At 40.1% G+C, this 23,830-nt stretch overlaps 1 protein-coding gene across 1 annotated transcript; it reads left to right on the forward strand.

Moving 5' to 3' along the window:
- The first annotated feature begins 8,677 nt into the window (after positions 1–8,677).
- On the forward strand, positions 8,678–23,602 carry LOC116877088. The gene is made up of 6 exons (XM_032873594.1): positions 8,678–8,711; positions 8,805–8,866; positions 8,954–9,087; positions 9,175–9,407; positions 21,297–21,404; positions 23,466–23,602. Exons 1-6 carry the CDS (start codon positions 8,678–8,680, stop codon positions 23,600–23,602), a joined length of 708 nt encoding a protein of 235 aa, XP_032729485.1.
- Positions 23,603–23,830: the final 228 nt, after the last annotated feature.

The following is a 23,830-nucleotide window of genomic DNA, read 5'->3' on the forward strand; positions in this document are numbered from 1 at the left end:
AAAAGTGGTATCTGCCTGGGGGTGCCTGGGTGGCTCAGTAGGTTAAGTCTCTGACTCTTGATTTCGACTCAAGTCATGGTCTCAGGTTGTGAGAATGAGCCCCACTTTGGTCTCTGCATTGGACCTGGAGCCTACTTAAGATTTTCTCTCTCTCTCTCTTTCTGCCTCTTTTCTGCCCCCTTAAAAAAAAAAAAGAAAAAAGAAAAACAGATCTGGCTTAAAAAAAAAAAAAAAGTAGTCATGCTGAAAACTAATGAAGAACCAAGTTCCAGAATGTAGGCAGAATTTCCATTGGTAGAAGACACAGCAGGCTGAATTGAGGGAAGAGCTGTCTTAGCATACTCAGGCTTTATTTTGTGAAGCAGAGTCTCTGGGAAAAAAAAAAAAAAAAAGATGAAAAACTGCTTTGGTTCTTCTTCCACTGGATTCTCCTGACTCAGAGATTTATAATCTGTTCCATGCCAGAAATTTGGTGAGTTATTTTTCTGCCATAGAGGTACTGCTTTTTCAGATACCCAACATAGTAAATTACCCTTCTCTCTCATTTTCTATAATATTTCAGAGACATTAGTTCACAGACGATATCAGGATAAGAAAGAAATAGCAGTGGTATATTGTATTTCTGGAATTCTGGTTCCTAAAAGTATCCATACTAAGATAGAGATGGAGGGGCGCCTGGGTGGCTCAGTGGGTTAAGCATCTGCCTTTGGCTCAGGTCATGATCTCAGGGTCCTGGGATCAAGCCCCACATTGGGGTCCCTGCTGAGCTCAGAGTTTGCTTGTCCCTCTCCCTCTACCCCTCACCCCAATTTCTGTGCACTCTCTCTTTCACTCTGCTCTTCCTTTCAAATAAATTAAAAAAAAAAAAAGGATGGAAACAGGAAGAATTCCATGATCTATGAATGCTGGAATTTAAAGTTTATATGTTTGTCCTTTGGTTCATAGCCCTGACAGTGGGGTTGGGAGAATTTGTTCCCTAAGCTATTATAGATGAATTCAGGTCAGACTCTGGGAATTGCTTTGTAGACTAGACGCATTGACCTGCCCTTAAGCTATAGGAAAAAAAGTGGGGGGCGCCTGGGTGGCTCAGTGGGTTAAAGCCTCTGCCTTCAGCTCAGGTCATGGTCTCAGGGTCCTGGGGTAGAGCCCCGCATCAGGCTCTCTGCTCAGTGGGAAGCCTGCTTCCCTTCCTCTCTCTCTGCCTGCCTCTCTTGTGGTCTCTGCCTACTTGTGGTCTCTGTTAAATAAATAAATTAATTTTTTAAAAAAAGCTACAGGAAATTGAGACTGTGGAGGAGATGCAGTTAATGACAAGCCTTCATGGATGGCCATGAAATAAGTTGCTGAAGTGGGGGATGAATTAGATTACTGGAGGAGGGGAAATCATGGAACTGAGCGGCCAAGGTATGAGCAAGATTTTCTGCGAAAGGGAGCAGCCATGAGGAGCAGAGAGGAAGGGTTAGGAAGACCTTTCTAGGCATACAGAGCAGTGTAAACAGAATCTAGAAGCTATGTATGTGTATGTATTTGGGGACTGCAAGAAGCCTGTGTAAAGTAAAAGTCCTTACCTGGAAATGGGACAGAAGCAAACAGTGAGCCGAACAGTGCTACAGAAACTAGTGGCTGCCTACCCAGCATATATATACCCCTGCTTCTTACTGAGAGAGGCCCTTTCAATTACCATTTGTTTTTGTTTTTTAGGATTTTATTTGTTTGAGAGAGAGAAAACACAAGGCGGGAGAGGAGCAGAGGGAGAGGGAGAAGCAGACTCCCTGCCAAGCAAGGAGCCTAAGGCAGGGCTTGATCCCAGAACCCCTGGGTTATGAACTGACTGAGCTACCTGGCACCCTGTTAATTATCATTTGTGATGTGACCAGGGAAGGTATCCCTCAGGGGATAAATTCTAACTAATGTAAGCCAGTCATTTTAACTCCTTTTCTCTTTGCCAGTTAGTTTAGGTGGGGACATGTAACCCAGCTCTGGCCAACCAGCTGTAAGAGAGGCTCTACTAGAGTGTTTTAATTTAAAAGATTTTCTTCCCTGATTAAGAGAGAGAGTTAATCTATGTAAAGAAGGCTCTTTTCCCCTCAATTCCTTTCTTTCCTGTTGGGTATGCTGTAGAATGGAAACTTAATGTCTAAGGCTATGACAGTCCATTTAAAACCATGATGAAAAGCCAGTCCACTGAGAATGGCAAAGAGGAAGGAAACAAGGCCTGGATCCTTGAGGACATTATTGACTTTTGAGATAGCCTGGGAACCACCCATTTTCAGAGTATCATGTGAGATAAGAGGTTTTCTTGTTACGAATGTCTACTGTTGGCAGGTATTGTCACTTGAAGCTGATTGCTTTCTAACAGCCTTGGTAAATCATGGAGGAGTTGGTACGTTTATTTTACTGCTTTTTCTTATTTGTGGCCGACAGTGCGAAATACCAATCTTAAAATGAAAATAATATATTTTTAAATTAATTGAGCCATTTTTTCAATCAAAGATTAATTTAGAAGGTATGGTTTAATCAGATAAATGGTTTTACTTTTGAATTTTTAAACTATACTTAATTTCTCCTATATGTTTCACATAAAGGGGAAGTAATCATTCATATTAGTTGTGTTTGGTGAAAACAAAAATTAGCCCCCCCCAAATGTATAAAATCTTGCAAGTATTATGGAAAACACTTTATAAACATGGGACATTTCAATAGGTATTTGAAACTGAGATTATTGACTAAGAGTCAGCCAAGCACTTGGAGGATTTTTTGCTAATGAGAATTAGGATGAAGCATTATCCAGAATGACAAGGAGCAAAATATTTAAAAATAGCAAACTTTTGTTGGCATTCACTATGTGACAAACACTATTCTAAGCACCTTACATTTATGAAGTCATTTAATCCTGTGAGATCGGTAACTATTATTGTCCCCATGAGGCACAGGGAGAAGTACATTTTCCATTGCCATACAACTTCAGTGGAAAAGCCAGGAATATGAACCCTGGCATTCTGGCTGCAGACCTTATGCACATTGCTACAATACTACTATTTTGTCTTAAGGGGACTGGACCCACATACCACTCCTGAGTATTTTTACCCGATGGGGGAGAGAGCGTTCCTTGCCCTCATAGGTGCTGCTTTCTAGTGGGCCAAAGTCTTTTCCATCTTTTATTTGCTCCTGACTCTACGGGGCCAAAGCAGTGGTCTGTGCATGTGTGTCTCCCCTGCCCCCCAACCCTTTTGTCAGAAAGCTAGCTGCTCTTCAGTCCAGTGGGAATTTACATCCCTTTGGGAAAACCCAGCTTTATACTCTGATTTCCCCACAGCAGAGTTGCAATCTTGACAGAGTGCTTGTAGGCTATGCCTTTGTATCCCCTGAAAGAAACTAGGGAATAGTATTTTTTTTTTCCCTGTTACCTTACATTTTCAGTGATCTTTCAGCTCTAGGCAGCTCCACGAATGGTCTGCTTCCATTCCAACTCTGATCACATCCTACAGAACAGAAATATTAGATAGGACCAGTTACTCTCATGGTTTCCTATGTGTGGACAATTTCTTGGCAGTAAAGTGAATTTCCTTCTAGCAGAGCTAGAAAACTGTCCCAGGTTCTGCCTACTGGGAAAATTTGGATGCACCCCAGAGAGGACTATAGGGGAATATACTATTCTAGTTGGAGTCTGCATCCTTTGTTCTTAAGCATGAGGTTTCCTGGTGGGGCAGTCAAGGCTGTGTTCATCTGATGTGGTGGGCATCTTTTGTTTGTGTATTACAGGTGTCCCTGCATTTTCATGAGCAACACCTTCCCCTTTCCTTTGAGGAAAAGGACTCTACGGGGGGCTGGGGAAATGTTGGCTCTCTTGCTGACTCTGAGCCTCTGGTGACTCTATGTGGTACTGGTGGAATTGTCTAACCACAGTGTCCTGCCTTCTGCAACAGGAGTGAGTGGGCCATAGGAATCTGCATTGGACGCATCAGAATCCTTGCCTTGATTATGAAAAGTAAGGATGGGGAAATAGCCTCTCTCCCCTTGGACTGCAAACTATAAAGATATGATTCCAGAGCTGTTTGAGGGTCATTGACCTGTGCATAAGGTCAAGGAGAGAGAATCAAAGGGAGTTCTGACAACACTGTTTGTGTCCTGGATACCGGTGTGCCTGAAGCTATATCCCTGTCCTTTCCAATTACATTAGCCAATAAATCTCCTCTTTAGCTACTTTGAGTGAATTTCTATTCTTTGTCATTAAAAGCTCTATCCTTAAGAAATTTAAAACAAATTCATATATTCAGCATTGAAAAAATCAGTAGGATCAACATTAAGTAGATGTATTAGGGTTCTCCAGAGAAACAAAACAAATTGTATCTATCTACTTACCTCTCTACCTATTATTTATATATTTATTTCAGGGAATTGGCTCATGTAATTATGGAGGCTGGCAAGTCCAAAATCTTCAGGGTGGGCTGTCAGACTGGACACCAGTGGAGAGCCAATGTTGCAGTTGAAGTCCAAAGACTGTCTGCTGCCTAATTCCTTCATGCTCCAGGGAGGTCAGTCTTTTGTTCTATTAGGTCTTCAACTAATTGGGTGAGGCCCACCTACATTATAAAGAGCAATCCACTGATTTAAATATTAATCTCCTAGGGGTGCCTGGGTGGTTCAGTGGGTTAAGCCTCTGCCTTCAGCTCAGGTCATGGTCTCAGGGTCCTGGGATTGAGCCCCACAACAGGCTCTCTGCTCAGCCGGGAGCCTGTTTCCCCCTTTCTCTCTCTGCCTGCCTCTCTGCCTACTCATGATCTATCTCTCTCTGTCAAATAAATAAATAAAATCTTTAAAAAAAATAAAGAAATATTAATCCCATCCAAAAGTAACTCACATAAACATCCAAAACACTGTTTGACCAAATATCTGGGCACTGTGGCTCAGCCAAGTTGATACATAAAATTATGCATTATGAAGGGCAGAGTTTGCTTTCATTACCAACTTATTTCTGATTCCTTCTTCCATATCTTGGTACCCTCTCTTTGCATTATCATACTCAATTTCACATGTCCTTATGTTGTCCCTTTTTTGACAAGTGTCATCAACCAAGGTGATCTGTCCAGATCTGGCTTCTTTCTGATTTCAGAAACAGCTTCATCCACATCAAAACTTTCATTTCCTCAGTGACCTTTTCATACCCAATATCCAAATGAAAATTATATTAAATGTCACTGTAAAGTATTAATAGATGATAATGACTTACTGTAGACTTCCTGGGGGAAAGGGAGGTGCTCTGCTTTAAATACAGAAATCCAGAGACAAGTTTAGGCAATGTGATAGGTAAGGAGTGGAGGTAATTTTGGACAAGGGAATTTTGTGGTCCCCTTACAAACCCATTTTGTGACTAGTTCTCTATAGTTATGTCCTAACTAACATCTGGTTACCTTTTTAATGCTTCCTTTCAAAAAAAAGCATAGGCAAAGATGGAAAAGCATTGTAGTCCATTCTTAGGGAACTAGTTCAGTATAGCTAGACCATAAGATGATTGCTTGAGTAGAGTGGCGGAAAATGATGCTGATAAGACTGGCAGGAATGAAATCCTGAGTAACTATGTCTGTACAGAGGAGTCTGGACTTAATCCTGCAGGTGAAGGGTACCCACTGAATTGGAAGCAGGGAGAACAGAATCAGATTTGTGTTTTGGAAGGTCACTTTGGCGTTAAGGTCTATAGGATGAACTGGGATGGTGGATGGTGGTGGAACCAAAGGGGTTCAATGAAGGAGACTTTATGAGGCCCTGACTGGTGCCTTTTATTCTTGCGTTCATTTCTTCCATCTCATAAGCCTTGATAGCTCCATCTGTTTCTTCTTCCTTTGATACTTAACCACAATCTTCTCTGTCCATTGGGGTACACTTCTCCACAAAACTCCCTAAATTGGGACATTTGTCTCCCTGCTTCCCATATTCTTGTTATGCCTTTCTTTTTTAATTGAAATATAATGGACATGTAACATTATATTAGTTTCAGGTGTACAACAGAATGATTTGGTATATATCTATATATTGCATAACAATCACCACAATAAGTCTTGTTTACACTCATCACCAAACATAGTCACAACTTTTTTTCTTTTGGTAAAAACTTTTTAAGATCTACTCTCTTAGCAACTTTCTAATATACAGTGCAGTATTATTAACTATTACCATCCTGTTCATTACATTCCCAGGACTTATAACTGAAAGTTTTATCTAGGCATTTTTTATTGTAATAATTTTGTTGCTATTTGCTATTGGAATTCAGGTAAGGGGTAACAAAAATCACAAACATGACATTTAAAAAATTTTTTTAAAAAGATTCTATCCATTTACTTGAGAAAGACAGAAAGTGTGCACAGTGCACACAGAAGTGGGGTGAGGGGCAGAGGGAGAGAAACTTTAAGCAGACTATCCCATAAGTGGGGAGTCCCATGTGGGGCTTGATCTCATGACTCATGAGATCACAGCCTGAGCCAAAACCGAGAATCTGAGGCTCAACCAACTGAGGCACCCAGGTGCCACCCCACTGCACCCCAATTTAAAAATCTTATAACGCTATTTTAATTATGGTTCTTCCTTTTTTTAGAAATGGTAGCTGGAAACCCTAATGGCCTTCTGTGCATCAGGCTGTATAGCATGGAGGAGACTGAGAGCCATCAGGTTTAACAGGACAAATCTATGAACAGAGAAATGAACTTACATAAAGAGATGATGACTGACACCCTCCTTACCATCATTCTTTTTTTTTTTTTTTTGGAAGTTCAGTTAGTTCAGAACTTTTGATGAAGAGAGAAAATCCTTTCCATTTCTTCAGATGTTTTAATTAGATCCAGATGTCCCCTTTCCTTCACAGATCATTTATTTTCTTCTCCAGCCCCTATTCACAAAGGTCCAGCTAAGGCAAAGCTCTATAGAGATGGGGGTCAGACAAACAGTTCTTTCATATTAGTGTCTTGACTGGAGCATAGTTATGAAGGGCTCTTTGTTCCATTGGGTTGGGAAAATATTGACTTTCAAAGTTTTTCACAACCTCCTCCTTGCCATACATCCTGCTGGGCAGAAGGCCATTGGGCTTCCAGTTGGCATATCTAAAAATATGAGGAACCCATGCACCAAGGAGTCAAAGTATGATCCCAGTGTTTGAACAACACATTTGTGCACTGCTAGCAAACCTGATGGTGCCACAAAGAAAGTGCCAGCAGTGGTACCAATGTTCTCATGCTCAAACTAAAATACCATTGAATCCCTTGCTTTTCTATTCTCTTTGTTACCTTGATTCCTTGGCAATATCACTGTGATCTTACTAGAAACTCTTAGATGAGGGTTCTGAGGCTAAGATGTATATCCACAGTCTTTTGCCTCTTCAACTAAGAAATGTGTTGTCTATTAACAAACAGCTATTTTTAAATTTTTAACTGTGTTTTTAACTTTAGCTCTAGGGTCATTTAGGGGCTTAGGGGCCTGAAATATTAAAGGGCTCTTAGGTGATAAACACTTTGATTAGTTAAATGTAACATTTTTCCAGCCTCTCTTTGAAACAAGTAATTAAAAGCCATTTTTTCCCCTCTAAGAATATCTGAAAAGCCCTTCCTTCATTCATTTGATCATATAACCAGTCATAGGAAGTCAATTCCTATGACTCTTTTCACTCCTTCAGAATGGGTTTTTTCACTCCTTCAAAAACATTTTTTTTTAAAGATTTTTTTTAATTTTTTAAAGTACTCTCTATCCCCAATGTGGGGCCCAAACCCATGACCTTGAGATCAAGAGTCACATGCTTCACTGACTGAGCAAGCCTCAAAAACATTTCGATCTGTTATTTTGTGCTAGGGTTTTACTAGGTGCTGGGAATGCAAAGGCTTGATCTGGCCTCAAGAAACAACCTTGGAGGGAAATACACACATACAAACACAATGTCAGAAGTATACTGATTTAAAGGGGGCAGTTCAAAGACAGAGGTTAATCCATGTCCTTAAGTCTGTCTGGGGAGAAAAATCGGTTTTCCTCAAGAGGTAGCATTTAAATAGAGATGGGGTGGGGATTCCAGGAAGAGTCACTAATGTGTACAAAATATTTGAGAATGTTGGCGCAGTAGGGAAACTGTAGCTTTGGAGTGTAAAGGGCTGGAAGGTGGGGTAGGAAGAGAGCAATCGTGTGAGGTAAGACCAGATAACTAGGGTCAGAAGTCCACGCCATATTCTGTATGCCAATCAAGTTTTTATTTGATCCTAATCTAGAGCCATTAATAGTTATGATAACCATCTACATTTGACTAAAGATACCATTTAAATCTTCCTAGAGCAAATGCTTGGATAATAAATTCTCAGAAACATCATCTCTCTCTGATTAAGTCTCTCTTGGCAGGAGTGGTGCATTAATTTACAGAATTAATCGTCAGTGAGTCAAACGTAAGGCTGTCAAATCTGGGCAATTCCTAGTCTTCTCAAGTGGGCCATCAGAAGTCTGAGCCAGAAGTTTCATAAGACCAGTAGCACAGTGTTGTATCATTGAGCTTTACATCCTCCGCTCCCCCCCCCCCATCCCCTCTGCCAAAAACTGGGGGTTAGGAAGGCAATGAATGGGGTTGGGGTGGGGTGCGGAGGGCGTTTAGAGGCCAAGCATATTACACAGAGCTTAAGTCCGGAACTGAACTCCCTGTCACCAGAAAGACTGGATGAACCTGAATGGAGCTTTGCATCAAGAATTTGGTAACTTTCCTCTCTACCTCATTCAATTTTCTTTGCAATTTTTCTTTAGTCTTATGTCCCTTTCCATTCTGACTTGTTTATCCCCCTTTTCAGGCCTCCGGCTTTCTTCCTCCTTTTTCCGCCGCTTCGTGGGCTGCCGGAGCCTGGGGCCTTGGGTTGCATTGGGCGCGTGCTCCAATGCTATTTGCTTTGCTGACAATTCCATCATCCTCTTTCCTTAACGTTCCGTCTTTCCCTGCCAGCCACCGAGTTTCTTCCTCCCCCACCGTGTGGTTCCTCCAGCTGCTCGCCCGGGGGCCGGGCGGCTCCAGGAACCCCAAGCGGATGCGGCCGCTGGCTGGTGCCACGTCTCCGCCGCCAGCAGGCCAGCGCCTGCGTGGGCTCGAGGGCGGGGCGGGGCGGCACGGTGAGGCGGGAGCTGCGTGTGAGCGGCGTGCACACGGCCCAATGGGATCCACGGGAGGCGGCGGCGGCGGCGCGCTGCGCGCCGAGGGGCGGGTCCCGTCGGCAGTTGCTGGCGAGCCCGGGAGGCCGAGAAGGCTGTCGTTGCTTCGGCCGTCGCATCCGCGAGGGAGTCGTGTTGGCTTGCCCCGGGCCCCCAATCTCGCCGTTCGCCCCTGACGCTCGTGTGTGCGCTCCCGACCTCGCCAGCCGTTCGCTGCTCGCCAGCCGACCGTGCCTTCTGCATCATGTGCGGTAAGGGGGCTGCGGGCGGGGGGCGTGTTGCGGGGCTGTGCTGGGGTGCGGTGCGGTCGCCGCCGAGGCCGGAGGCTGGCGGGAGCCGGAGTGTGAGGGTGTGAAGTGCGGGTGCTGGGTGCGGAGGCCGGCCTCTGCGAGCGGGATGGGGGTGGTGGACCTAGGAGGGTACCTGGGAGGAGGGCGGGCTCTAGAGTGGATCTGGGGGGGCACTGGGGGCGGTTTTGCGTTGAGGAGGGAACAGAAATGTAGATATCTGTCTTGGAAAGGGAGAGAGGGCCGAGGGAACTGAGGTGTAGAGGGGCTTGCCTTCAAAAGAGTCCGTCAGGTGAGTGAGGCAACCTGTGGAACATCAGGTGAGATCACTCGAACTTATCTTCCTTTCTTCTAGGATTTACCTTTTCAAAAATACTTATTTTTAGTTGCTTTCTTTCGGGCAGGCCCAATAGAAACAGAACTATGTATAGCTAGAGCTACGACAGTGGCATTCTACATGATCTTACTAAGTGCCATCCCCTGTCTCAACAGAAACCATTGCTAATCAGTAACTTGGTGAATGGGCTCTAGACCTAATCCTGTGGTGGGAGAGGCCCGAAAGTGACTGTAACATGCGTTATCACGTGCCTGTGCACCCATTTAAAACACCTATGAACAGTGTTGGTTCACATTTAATAAACGTTTTACCAAGAGCAGTTAAAAAACATAGGTCCTTTTATTCCATGTTTTGGGACTTGGTAATTTTAATATTCCCTAAAACTGTTAGTAAAGGGGATTGTTATAATTATATCTGAAATGATTGATAAGCTCTAAAATAGGCATTTACTTGGCTATTGTCAGTAAAAAGAGTTATATTCTTACCGCTTTTATTGAAATTTACAGCTAACGTTACACCTGGAAGAAGGAACGCTTTCTTAAGGAAAGTAGGATTGTAATAGAGTTGAAGCTATCTGGGAAACTTATTCTTCATAGCCTTTTGCAAGAATATCCTGGCAGGAGGTGGCTCGTACTCATTGGTGTATATTTTTCCTGTACTTAATTTTATGGTAATTTCAGCTTCTGAAAATGAGGAGCAGGTTTAAATTTAGAGCAGATTAAAAAAAAAACCTCAAAACAGAAACATCTATAAATAGTTTCTGAAATTATTAGATTAGGACTCACTTTAGAATCAGTTATACTTTTGCTGTGCCTGGTTAGTAGAGTGGTTTTGAAAAACACATTATTTAGTTTGTAGCTGTGCAGTAGTGGATTTGCAAACTGATTAATCCCCAGGATGCTTCATTTGGTAATTAACTTTTCCTGAATGTAGAGGTGTGTGCCTAGTTAAGCATGTGGCTTCCTGGTTGCAGGTCATTTCTTCTTGTTTCTGGAAAAGAAAGTATCAAAAAAGAAAAAAAATCAGATTTGCTTTAGAAAGGTTCAGATAAGGGTGAGGCTTTGGGGTGGAGACTAGATAAGGGAGTTTTCACACAGCCAACATCCCCATTCCATAGAGTTTTACTGCTGAGGAAACACACCGGTTATAAAGAACTAGTCTTTGAAACATTTCCAAGGTCCTGCCTTTAACCCAGAACAGAGTTTTGCATGATTGCAGGAATAGAGTTCAGAATTTATTTCCTTTTTAATGTAGATTCTGAAACTTAACTGTTAAAAGGATAAGACTTTGTATTTATTTTCTTCCCATAGCTCAATCACTGAAATAAAATTTCTAGGCAGAGGAAGTGAGGGGGAATGAGATTAGATAGGAAAATTTAGAAGTTTACAAACCTTCTTTTTCATTTTAATTCCAGTAGAGTTAACCTACAGTGTTAGTATTAGTTTCAGGTGTACAATATAGTGATTCAGGGATTCTGTACCTCACCCAGTGCTCATTGTGGACAAGTGCCCTCCTTAATCTCCAACTCCTTTTTCACCCATCCCCAGACGCATAGAAGTTTACCTTCTGATTACCTGCGGCCTATTCCAAGTTTTTAAAAAAGGTTCTTTTGTCTCAACACTGTACAATATTGAAGCAGAAGAATGAAGGCAGAAAATTCTGTGATACGCTTTTTCCAATCAGATAATAAAACTTTACCAGTTTATGCTGAGATGTTAATAGTGTTAATTGGGAGGGAAAAAAAATGTTCTATGGTCAAGTAAATTTGGGAAGCAGTAGATTAAATAGTGTTGAACTGGCTTTTTTTTTTTTTTTTTTTTGACATGTTTCTTGGAACCTTTAGTGGGCTACTAAGTGTTGTGAATCTCCCAGAGAAGAATAATAGTGTACCTGTTTTCCAAATTTATTTTATCTTCCTCTTGGTTTTCTAGAATACACTTTGTCCTTTTTATTTGTATTACCTTTTGTTTTGGTGAGAGAATGGCAGGTCACTTAAGCTCCCACAGCTTTTAACAGATTGTACTTTTTTTTTTTTTTTAAATAAATGTAGGGTTATACCGTTCGTTTTTTTCTTTTGATTTTTTTTATTACTCAAAACTGCATATTTATTTATTTATTTATTTATTTATTTTTTAAGCTGCATTTTAAAATTTAGCTTTGTGACTCTGCGTATTCCTTCAACACGTTCAAAACATTGTTCTCCTCCTCAGTAAGTACAGCATGCTTGATCCAGTCACTGACACAGCACACGTGGAATCACCGAGGTCTCTGCTGGGGTGGGTTTTTTTTTGTTGTTGTTGTTGACAGCCTCATAAGAACTGCTGGGCTCACAGCACAAATGCCTCGAAGTTGGCCTGGGCACATGCCACATGTGCATTTTGGTGCTTTTCCAACCTCCTTGGCATAAAGGTAAACAGTTCTATTACCAGGGACTTGGGGCAGACTAATTTTGTTAGAGGCTGTATTATAGGACAGTCTTTGATGGTATGTCAAATGTGGGGCCATTCTGAATGCGACTACATTGTACTTGAAAGAGCGGGTGAAATGGAGTTTTTATAAATGAGACCATATTTAAAAGCAGTAAGGGAGCTTACAATTTAAGAGTATCCTGAAATGTATCCTTAAAAAGATTTTTGTAATAATACTGTCTAATAGCTTTGGAGGTAATTGAGGGGTGCTGAGACTGGCTGCTAGGAAAAATCATAAAACCAAAACTATTAACACATTCTTGGAAATCATACTGGATATAAAGTAGTTGTGAAAGAAAATAATTAATTGCTTAATAAATATTTCCTCAATTGTGTTCCCTGGAAAGGGAGAAGTTAATAGGTGCTGGTTATGAGCAATAGAAGGTGGGAAAGAGTTTTATAACACAAGTGTGGGAAATTCTGCTTTTGGAGATTCACAGTTAAGTGAGATTAGAGTTTCTAGACAGTTCTACAAATAAACATGTTAACTTTAACCCAGTATTTCTTAAACCTTTAATTATGGAACATTTCTTTCACCTTATCCCTGTTTAGCATCCTGCAAAATAGTGTTCTCTTTCTGTGGTTTAGGAAATTTTGACTGTATATTTCAAGAACATAGAAAGCATTAGAAGATATTTGAAGTGATGGGTTTATACTTGGTGCTTTGTTCTTCAGAGAGATGACTAAGATAAGGGAATTGCCTTCCAGGAGTTGCTGTCTGGTTGGAGGGAAGCAGTGAATATACACAGGTGCAACACAAGAAATGCAACAAGTGTGTTTGTAGGCATTTCTTGTTCATTGTTCACTGCCATGTTATGGACTACAAGTGGACTGAATAGAAAATCAGAGACTAGTTATGGGAGGAATGTTCCAGGTAATGTGGCAGTACTTTTTTATTTTTTAATTAATTTTTTTTTTAAGGAATCTCTATACCCAGTGTAGGACTCGAACTTAACCCCAAGCCGTATGGACTGAGCCAGCCAGGCACCCCAGCAGTACTCGTTCGTTGAGGAATAGTGCCAGCTGGTAGAGAATCAGTGCACTGTGAGAGATATCATTGATGGCATTTACCCAGCAGGGAATGGAGTCATAAATAGGTTGAGAACTGTTGCCATGGGGTTTGAAAGAAGTAAGAATTCCAGGAAAAGGGGCCAAAGAACAGTGATTAGAGGCAGAAGAGTTCCAAAGTAGTGTATTGACTTGGACAGAATCTGCAGGAGTAGAAGGTGATTCATGTTTAATATTGCAGAAAGAAGTTTATTGTATTTGGCTGTAAAGAAGTCATTAGAGAAGTTGCATATATGCAGGCAGAGGACCCCAAGTTTGTGTTGAGGAGGAAGGCTTGCGTACCAGCAGAGGAGGGAATATTGTGAAACTGAGGTCCCCTGATAGCGTTGAAAAGTTGAGTTCTAGAGCTGTGGTTCTTGACCTGTAGGCTGTGCAGTTACTATGGGTGTTCGCTGGTTGATTCATACTCTAAGCATTGTCTGTAAAGTTGTATAGAAGTTGTTCTAGATCATTGGATAATAAAAATTCAACCCACTATTTTGTAGGATCCTCAAAATATTTTGAGGTAATAAAAGGTTCTGTATTTAGAAAGTTGAGGAATCTCTTATCAAGAGTTACAGGTAGGAGAGACTGGCTTCAGGAAATAGTGTGTGAAATATGTTTCTCTATTTTGAGCTCATAGGGAAGGATAAGGCACCCTGGAGTGTGTTTTCCTGTGCCTTGGACAGCTGTGATGTTCCAGCAGTGTTTGGTGAGCTCTTTTTGGCCCTTGAAAATCTGGGGGAGAGGGTTGTGGATCTCTCACCAGGCTGTATTTGTATCCACAGCATGTCTCCAGGGTGAATGGCCTCTGGCTTATTGGAACAATGTAAGAAGGGTTGGAGGGTATATACTGTTAAGATGAAGAGATGAAATTCTGAATGAAATTCTGTGAGAATCTACCAGAAACTGAGAAAGAAACTGGGAGGAGAGGAATGGAGTAGTCTAGATTCTAGCTTTAGAATAATATCTGGGGAAGTTTGAAAGTTGGACAAGCAGTGAATTAACTGGACTGGCTAGCAGTTGGGAGGGCTCCTACAAAAGTGGGCCTGAAATGGGTAGATGGACTTGAAGTGGATGGACTCTGCTGTAGGCCTGCTCAGGGACCCAGGAATAAGAGCACAGTGGACCCAGAGGGGCTGGCTTGTCAGGATGCTGAAAAATTGTGGTCTGATGGGATTGGTTAGGTAGAGGAGGAAGAGATGGAATGTTTGAAGGTTTGTGAGCAGAAAGTGCATACGTTTTCTCAGGAAAGATGATGCCGTAGGTAGGCTGTGAGGGAGTGTATAATTAGAGATGTCAGGGTTTGAACAGTGCTTTGAGTTCCAGAGTGTTAAATGTATGAGAGAGGTGTTAAGGAGCTCCTTCCAGTGGCAACGTGTATTTACAACAAAGTAGGGGACACTTGAACCAGCATTTTGTAAATAGGGTAAAGATCTTAAACAATTAAAAAACACTAATTGAAATTCCTCATTGTGTCACTCCAAATGTCACAGTATTTTCTTGCTGTTTTTAGGATTGTAGAAAACATAATCTTGAATAATATTTCCTCTTTTAAAGGAATCTTTTGTGTAGAACATGTCTCCATGATTATAATATTGAATATGTTTTATGATAAGCGTCAAGTTGATGTGTGTAAGTTTAGTTGCAACATTGTTTGTGATTATGAAGAGTTAGAAAAACCTCAACCAGGGTGGAAATGATTAGGTAAAATAAATCTATTATGGAGTAGTATGCAGCCATTATATTGAATGGCTTTTACTGCCATAAAAAGATACTCAACATTTTAAGTAAAAGAAAATATATAGATGGTTATCACATTTATTAATTATTTATTTTTAAAGATTTTATTTATTTATTTGACAGAGATCACAAGTAGGCATAGAGGCAGGCAGAGAAAGAAGGGGAAGCAGGCTCCCCACTGAGCAGAAAACCTGATGCAGGGCTTGATACCAGAACCCTGAGATCATGACCTGAGCTGAAGGCAGAGGCTTAACCCACTGAGCCACCCGGGTGCTCCTAGACGGTTATCACATTTATGTGTTAAAAAAAGTACCTTCTAAAACCCATGTGTGTGTAGCTTTATATCTGTATAGTTAAAGGACAGTACATATACATAGATTCAGAGCTAAAGTGCATATCTCGGAATTACAGTGCATATCTCCCTTGTATGGAGGTACGAAAGGAGATTTTCACAATTTTTTTTTAAAGATTATATTTTATTTGACAGAGCACAAGCTGCGGGTGCAGCAGGCGGAGGGAGAGGGAGAAGCGGGGAGCCTGAATGTGGGGCTCAATCCAGAACCCTGGGATCGTGACCTGTGCTAAAGGCAGATGCCTAACTGACTGAGCCACCCAGGCGCCCCAGATTTTCACAGTTCATTCTGTAGCATTTGTGTAATTTGAATCTTTTAAAGATGATAGTGAATGAAATATAACTTGCATTTTAAGAAAATTTAAAAATGAAAGTTAAGTGGGATTGCAGATGGATTTTGATTCAGAAAGTATAAAATTTATAGAATGAATATGAACACTTATCACTGATAAATTACAATGTCTGAGGATTGAAAATATGGAAGTTGTCAAGGGGAAAAAATGTAAAATATTCTTATTTACAAGGACATAAATTCAACCAGGCATAGGAACTTTAATAGTCAGCTAAGCTGCATTCAGTTTTCATTTCAGGAAGGTTTAATAGCCTTTCAACCAAGTGTATTCTGACCCAGGTCATGTCTGAATGTTTGGTTAAGCAAGGTGCTCATTAGTGTGTTCACGTCATTGAATTTTAAGTTGCAGTTTTCCAAGAATGATGCCTGTAGGTGCGAAGATCTGCATCCTTGGAGGAGATGCTTATCTCAAGATATTCCATTAATAAGAAAACTTACACTCTGGAAGCACATGGTGATGTAGGAGTGGAAGAGCTCCTGTGCTCCCTACAGCTGCTGTGTGGGTATTGGAGCAATTACCCCAGAGTAAGGGAGAGTTGATTTTTTAGGCTTTTAGTAGTTAAACCTAAAGCAGAGCTGTTTCTGGGAGGTTTGAGAAGACAAGTAAAAGACGTAAAATGGGGCTCATTCTAGTGATTTCTACTCTACTAAGCACCATTTTGAGTTCATGCCTGAAGAAAAAAAACAGTTTTTTTTTTTTTTTTGTTTTTTTGGTTTCTTTTTGTTTTTCCTTCACCCAACTCTGTTACTTTGATTTTAGAAGACTTCTCTACATAGGTTGTCCTTTTCTTCCTTTCAATCCCTGCGTGGTTATTTAGGGAGAAATGTTGCTCCAACTTCTTCCTCTGTTCCTCCTCCTCTTTGTTCTAGGAGTGAACCAAAAGATGACAGTGATGATTATAGATAATAGTCTTGCTTCCTGTCAAGGAAAAGGCAGATTTTGAATTGGAACATGATATATGGTACTTTATTGAATCTAGATGCCACTGATTGGGAAATGCACCATTATTATATAGATCAAAAAGAAAGAAAATATGAATGTCTTAAAATCAGTGCTGAAAATATCTGAAAAAGTATTCTGAAGATGCTTTCAGAATATGATAGGCTAGATGATCTGATTGTCTTTAGTAGTGACAATCTTAACATCACTAATAAGGGACCTATGGACAATATAAAATACATACATTGTGAATAATTCTTGCTTCCAGATTTTAACGTAACTCAATTAAGTCTTTAGATCTAACTTCCAGTCTACAGGAAATAAAAGGAATAGAGGAATTGGTTAGACTACACTGTGTGGAAACAGACACAGCCAGGAGGTGAGACAGTCAACAAGACAGTCAACAAATTGGCCTCAGCTTGCCAGTAAGTCAGTGAGTTGGGGAAAACAGTGTCTTAGGGAAAACAGTAGGGGAGAGACCATTCTGGATTCAAAGAGACTTTTGAGACATAACAATCAAATGTGAGGTATGATCCTTTATTATATCTTAGAATGAACAAATTAGCTGTAAAAGACTTTTTATAATAGGGAAATTTTATTTATATTTTTAAAGATTTTATTTATTATTTGAGAGAAAGAGTGAGTTCATATGAGCATGAGCAGGTGGGGTGGGGGAGAGAGGGAGGGAGAAGCAGGCCGCCAACCAAACAGGAAGCCTAATGTGGGGCTCGATTTCAGGACCCTGGGATCATGACCTGAGCCAAAGGCAGATCTTAACTGACTGAACCATAGGGAAATATTAAATACGAACATCATATCAGGTGGTGTTAGTATTATCTTCTTAGGTATGATAATAATGCAATTTTGCAGAAAAATGTCCTCAAATTTTATATATTACTTTGCTTTTATTCTTAGCAGAATACAATTGATCCTTGAACAACATGGGGTTTGGGGTGCCCACCCTCACCCCCTGCAGTGGAAAATTCGAGTATAACTTTTGATTCCCCCCAAATTTAACTACTCATAGGCATGTGTTAACTGGAAAGCTCAACCATAATATAAACAAAGCTCACCAAAAATATTAATACATACATTATATACCGTATTCTTAAAAAAGCTGGAGAAAAGAAAATGTTATTAGGAAAATCATAATGGAGAGAAAATACATTCACAGCACGGTACTGCATTTGTTGGAAAAATCCACACATAAGTGGACCTGTGCAGTTCAAACCTGTGTTCAACAGTTGATTGCACTCTGAAAATGATAAGGCTCTTTACCAGGTTTCCAATTTTAATATGGTGGATACACCGTACATAGAGCAAAATCATGTAAATGTTGTAACAAAGAAATGAGGCCCAGAAGAGAAGTGTAGTGTGTATAGGTGTTAAAAAAATGTCAAATTCATCTGGAATGGTTCCAAAGCAATCAGAAGAATCTTCAGATACTATAGAACATCAAGCTGGTGAGGACTGTAGATGTCCTCAAATGTCAGGCAATATGTCCCTTGTGCTGTCACCTTCTACTTCCTCGTAATACGAGTTGCTGATCAATCACGGCTTTCCTTCCTGTTTAGGAAGTGGGGCCACTGAATCATTTTTAACAATGTTTTCTACAGCCATTATCAGTTAATCCCTCGGTAGGTACTGTGAAAACTATTTTACCACCTCTCAGTCAAACCCATTCATTTTGCAGAGGGTTTGAGGCAGGGTGGTATGGTGGAAAGCTTTGAGGCCTACGTGAGTTAAAAGATTTGCAGGATTTCTTAGGTGAAAGAGTACTTTATGACCTAACAAATGTTTAGTGTGAATTTTATTAGTTTCTCAAATAGTTACCACTTTAGAAGTTTGTTTGTAGGTGGGTATTAGTTTAGAAGATCTCTTTTGCCATGAAATGATACTCAGGATCTCAAGATCCACACACTAAGCCAGTATAAACCAGAGACTGGAGTTAGAAATGGTATCGAAGTTGAATGCTATTATTGAGTTCTGTGTATTAAAAGTTGAAAATTTAATATTGCATCACTCTGAATTTTCCTTTAAAAAGTGTGTTGAGTCTATAATTTGTCTTAAGAACAGTTGGTTTTATATCAGCATTTAAATTGACAAAAGTTGGTATTCATTATATTTAATCTTTAATTCTCCATATGTATTACTTTTACCATCAGAATTACATTTCTTAAAAGAAGAGAGATGACTTAGTATTGAGTTTTCTGGTTTGTGCTGCATTGTTGGGATTTGGCAACTCTGAATTTCCTCGAGGGCCTCAGATGGCCAGCAGTTCCTAGCAGTGTAATGTGTTTTATTGTTTAATGACTTTCAAACGAGCTCAGTTGTATCCTCCTCTAGTGGATTATTTAGCTGATGCTCATCACTGTGGTAGAGTGTAGATCAGTTGACAATCAGTGTTTCATTAGATCGTTTATATTACAGTCTTATTTTGGGAGCAGATTCATCTGTGAATTGTCTTTTAATGACATAATAAAAATTCTTATCTGGAACTGATAGTTTTCTTTATTCATTTAATCTTTATCAAATGCCAGTGACCCATGGTGGGGGAAGGTGTAAAACCACATAGAAGTTTCACTGAAGTCGGGTCATTAGTGCGTTTTCCAGATACCCGATGAACAGCAGTGACATCAGGAACCGCAGCCCTTATGCAGGGTTGTGGTGCTGTGTGACATGCTTGTACAACACATGGTAACTTAAAAAAATCTTTACTGATGTAAGGTTTTAAAAAATATATGAATGGGGCCACCTGGGTGTCTTGGTTAAGCAACTGACCCTTGTTTTTGGCTCAGGTCACGATCTCATTGGTTGTGGGATCAAGCCCCTCGTGAGGCTCCATGCTTAGCAGAGAATTGGCCTGAAGATTCTCTCCCTGTTTCTCCCCTGACTCACTCATGCTTGTTCTCTTTCAAAGAAAATATTTAATGAATAAAAAAAAAAAGAATATGAATGAAATACAGGATTGCTGTAGTGTTTGATCTCATACTGCTTTTTTAGGAAAGGTTCAGACAGTGTTTTCATTTTGTTTTGGACTGTAGTGTTCAAATGTGGATTTCCTTTTTTTTTTTTTTTTGAAGAGCATGATAGTTTATTTGAAAAAAATTGCACTTTATCAGTCATGGTGATCATACATAATTGGCTTTTTGTTGGATATTAACATTATGGTATTTTTTTTTTTTAAAGATTTTATTTGTGAGAGAAAAAAAAAAAGAGTGAGCATGCATGTGCATGAGCAGGGAGAGAGGGAGAAGCAGACTCCGCACTGAGGAGGGAGCCCGACATGAGGTTTGATCCCAGTGTCCTGGGATCGAGTCCCATATCTCGGCAGGGAACCTGCTTCTCCCTCTGCCTCTGCCTGCCTCTCTGTCTGCCTGTGCTCGCTCGCTCTCTCTCCCTCTGTCCCTGACAAATAAATAAAATCTTAAATAAATAAATAAATAAATAAAATGTGGATTTCCTTTTCCTGTGTTCTGCCTGCTTGCTTTTCTGGTTCAGTTCACATTGTACTAGTCCTTTTATTCTAGTTTTGCTTTTCCAAATAAGTGCTGCTTTTTTATGAATATCATAATAGTAGTTTATCTTTTGGTAGTATCTGGTGAACAACTGGTTCATTCAAGGAATGCCATTTTCCCTTAAGAGGATTATATAAATATTTTAGTCCATTTTTCCCTATTATTAAATTATTTAGGTTGTATTTTTCACATCATCAATATTTATTTATGTTTATTTGTAAGAAAAATTATTCCGGGGTGCCTGGGTGGCTCAGTGGGTTAAAGCCTCTGCCTTCGGCTCGGGTCACGATCCCAGGGTCCTGGGATCGAGTCCCACATCAGGCTCTCTGCTCAGCAGGGAGCCTGCTTCCTCCTCTCTCTCTGCCTGCCTCTCTGCCTACTTGCGATCTCTGTCTGTCAAATAAATAAGTAAATCTTAAAAAAAAAAAAGAATGCTTTAAAATTATTATTAAAAAAAATTATTCCATCTGCCTAGTTTTTTAGGGTCCATGTGTTTTCTTAAAATACTTCAGAAAATGTTTCCTTAAACAATGCTCAGGGCATAAGATATAAACCACAAATTTGTTGATTGTTTAATTTTTTAAAATTAAATTTTACTTGACGAGGTGGTAGTGATGGAAGATATGTGACTAGCCTTATAAGCTTCTTTGCAAAAGCTAAACATTTATTTTGACGTATTTGCTTCAGTCTTTTATACGAAGGAGAAATACCCCTTTGTATAACTTTCACCACCTTTAAATAATTTGAAGTGAGAATTTCTTTCTTTTTTAAAGGTCACTCTAGGGATGCCTGGGTGACTCAGTCGGTTAAGCATCTGCCTTCGGCTCAGGTCATGATCCCAGGGTCCTGGGATGGAGCCCCAGAATGGTCTCACTGCTCAGTGGGGGGGGGTCTGCTTCTCCCTCTCCCTCTGCTCTTCTACTTGCTTGTGCTCGCTCTCATTCTCTCTCTCTCAAATAAATAAATAAATAAAGATGACTCTAGCTTCATATTTCTGCACATCTTAGACATAATTATACAAATGAGGATTTTGTCACAGTTATGTCAATTTTGCTTCATTAGTCATATTCTTTATTAAATATTTGTTGATTTGCAGGTATATTTGCTTACTTAAACTACCATGTTCCTCGCACAAGACGAGAAATCTTGGAAACCTTAATCAAAGGCCTTCAGAGACTGGAGTACAGAGGATATGATTCTGCTGGTATTTCCTTTTAAAAAAATATTTTAGGTTTTGCATGAATCTCGAATCTAAAGAGATTTTTTGTTTGTTTTAGTTAACTAGATTCTTTAGCATTATCTATTTGTTTCAACTAAAGCTAAAAAGAATTTTTTTTTGTCATGTTTAAAGGGTTTATACATATTATTTCCAAAGTATTACCATTTATGTTACTTCTTAAGGATGTCTGCCTTTGTTAAGAATGTTACTGTAAAAACATAAATCACCTGGGGCCTTTTCATGGTAGAACACAGTTCTTGAAGGCCTTGCTTTATAAATTATCTTTTTCTTTCCTGTGATTTCTTTTTCTCCAGGGAATCCCTGCTGTTGGCATATACACTTAGCCTGAGATTCTTCTATCTTAAATAAATGACAAAGCAATTAAAAATAACTTTTTGTCAACTTTATGTTCTATTCTAGCTGCTTTCCTTACTGTGTCAGGGGTCCCCACGACTACCCTCAGTTCTTGTAACTCCTGAGGACGACTCAGCATATAGTTGAACTCGTGGCTATGATTTGTTATAACAAAAGAATACAGAGCAAAATCAGCAAAGGGAAAAGGTGCATGGGGTGAAGTATGGAGGATAATGAGGCACGAGCTTCTGAGAGTTCTCTCCTAGTGGAGTCACACGGTGTGTGCTTAATTCCCCAGCCAGTTATGACAGTGTGTGGAATGTATGTCAGAGAAGCTCATTAGTCACTCAGTGCCCACGCTTTTTTTGGAGGCTGTCACACAGACCCCCTCTGCCTAACATGTACCAAAATTCTAGAATCCCAGAACGGAAGCAGATGGTCAGCATAAGCCACACTGTTTGCACAATTAGGTGCCGTAAGCCATTCTTAATCAGTCAGGTAACCATCCTGAAATCCAAGTTTCTGGAGGCCAACCAGGGGCCAGCTTTGCAAGCAGACCTTTCTAAGGAAAGTGGTATCAGACTTGCTATGTTAAGTTTTTACTGTCCTCTTGACATGGCCAAAGGTAATGGGCATTTATTTTCCATGATTTCCCTTGGTTAATAGAAAGTGAGCTCTTCAGCTCCTTTGTCCTTAAAATTCTCTCTTTCCTTAGCTTCTCTGACAACACATACTCTCTAACATGCTGATTCTTTTTTGTCTGCTTTGAGGGTTCCTTTTCTTCCACTTTTTGCACAAATATTAATGTTTTTTCAAGATTGTTTCCTAGCCCCAATTTTCTTACTCTGTATCTTCATGGGTAAGCTCTGACTTCATCAACCTCCTATATTGTTGGTGACTTACAACCCACATGTATTTCCCAAGCCACAGACCTGTATTTCCAACTGCCCCGTAGAAATTTCTTCCTGGAGAAACCATGATATTATAAACTTGGCATGTCCAATTCATGCGTGTCTTTCTGTGTTCCTTTATTCAGCATTCATTCAACAAGTCTTGTGAGCCTAGGAGGAATCCCGGACTCAGGCTGCACATTCACATTGCACCCAGACAGGTCTACCCTCAGTATCACCGATCTCTGTCTTTGTCACCACCATTTGGTTCACGGCCTCCCCATATTTGCTTTGCTATAGCTAGATCTTCTGACAGCTGGTTTCTGCTCTCTGTCCCCTTCAGTCTGTACGGTTTCCAGAGAGAGTTTTCTCAACATTTTTGCCATGTGATTTCTTGATTTGAAACTACTTAGCGCTTTTCCAGTACCTTCAGGTAGCTTTTTCAAATTCTTTAGGAACGTAAGTAGAATTTTGAGAACTGTGTTTCCTGATGTTCCTTCCTTCTTCCCTTTCTGAGGTGGGTGCCAGCCTCCTGCATTTCTCCATTGTTGCTCCAATTGCCACCCAACCTGTAGTACTTGTTTTTTTGTTGTTAGAAATTTGAAGGAAACGATTGAGTTATTTTCATTTTTGTTTCAAGCAGCTATCACGTTTCTTGACATATAATAAGTTGTCAGTAAATTTGAATTGATGATTGAATGAATTAATTAAATGAAAAAATAATTTCTAATTAAAAATTTGCCTCACGATGATAATCTAAGTAAGTTTCTAAATCTTGTTTTTCTGCCTCTCGATGAATTAGGTGTGGGAGTTGATGGAGGCAATGACAAGGATTGGGAAGCCAATGCCTGCAAGATCCAGCTCATTAAGAAGAAAGGGAATTTGGCAGGAAGGGAGAAGGAAGTCAAGGGAGGGGAGGGGGGACAAAATTCAAACTAAGTACATTACTGTGAACTTCTTCATCCAGTGCCTTAACTTTCCCTTTCTTTCCCTATTTTGGGGTCCATTTTAAGTATAGTGGTATTTAAAGTTGAGGGAAGGAAAGAAAAGTATACTTTTGTTATTGTCTCTACCAGTGTACAATGTACCTTAGCTTAAGAAATGACCATATTAACAAGGGAAGGAAATTAAGTACATTGTGTTCATAACAAGCTCAGCGTCCTAAAA

Source organism: Lontra canadensis, unplaced genomic scaffold (assembly GCF_010015895.1).
Source record: "Lontra canadensis isolate GAN:19392208 unplaced genomic scaffold, GSC_riverotter_1.0 scaffold50, whole genome shotgun sequence".
Taxonomy (NCBI): Eukaryota; Metazoa; Chordata; class Mammalia; order Carnivora; family Mustelidae; genus Lontra; species Lontra canadensis.

Excerpts from the sequence above, each read along its gene's own strand:
- LOC116877088 (XM_032873594.1), top strand. The coding sequence starts at position 8,678 with ATGAACCTGAATGGAGCTTTGCATCAAGAATTTG. Across the intron at positions 8,867-8,953 it reads GCCGGAGCCTGGGGCCTTGG|CCACCGAGTTTCTTCCTCCC; the intron begins GTTGCATTGGGC and ends TTTCCCTGCCAG. Across the intron at positions 21,405-23,465 it reads CAGAGGATATGATTCTGCTG|GTGTGGGAGTTGATGGAGGC; the intron begins GTATTTCCTTTT and ends TCGATGAATTAG.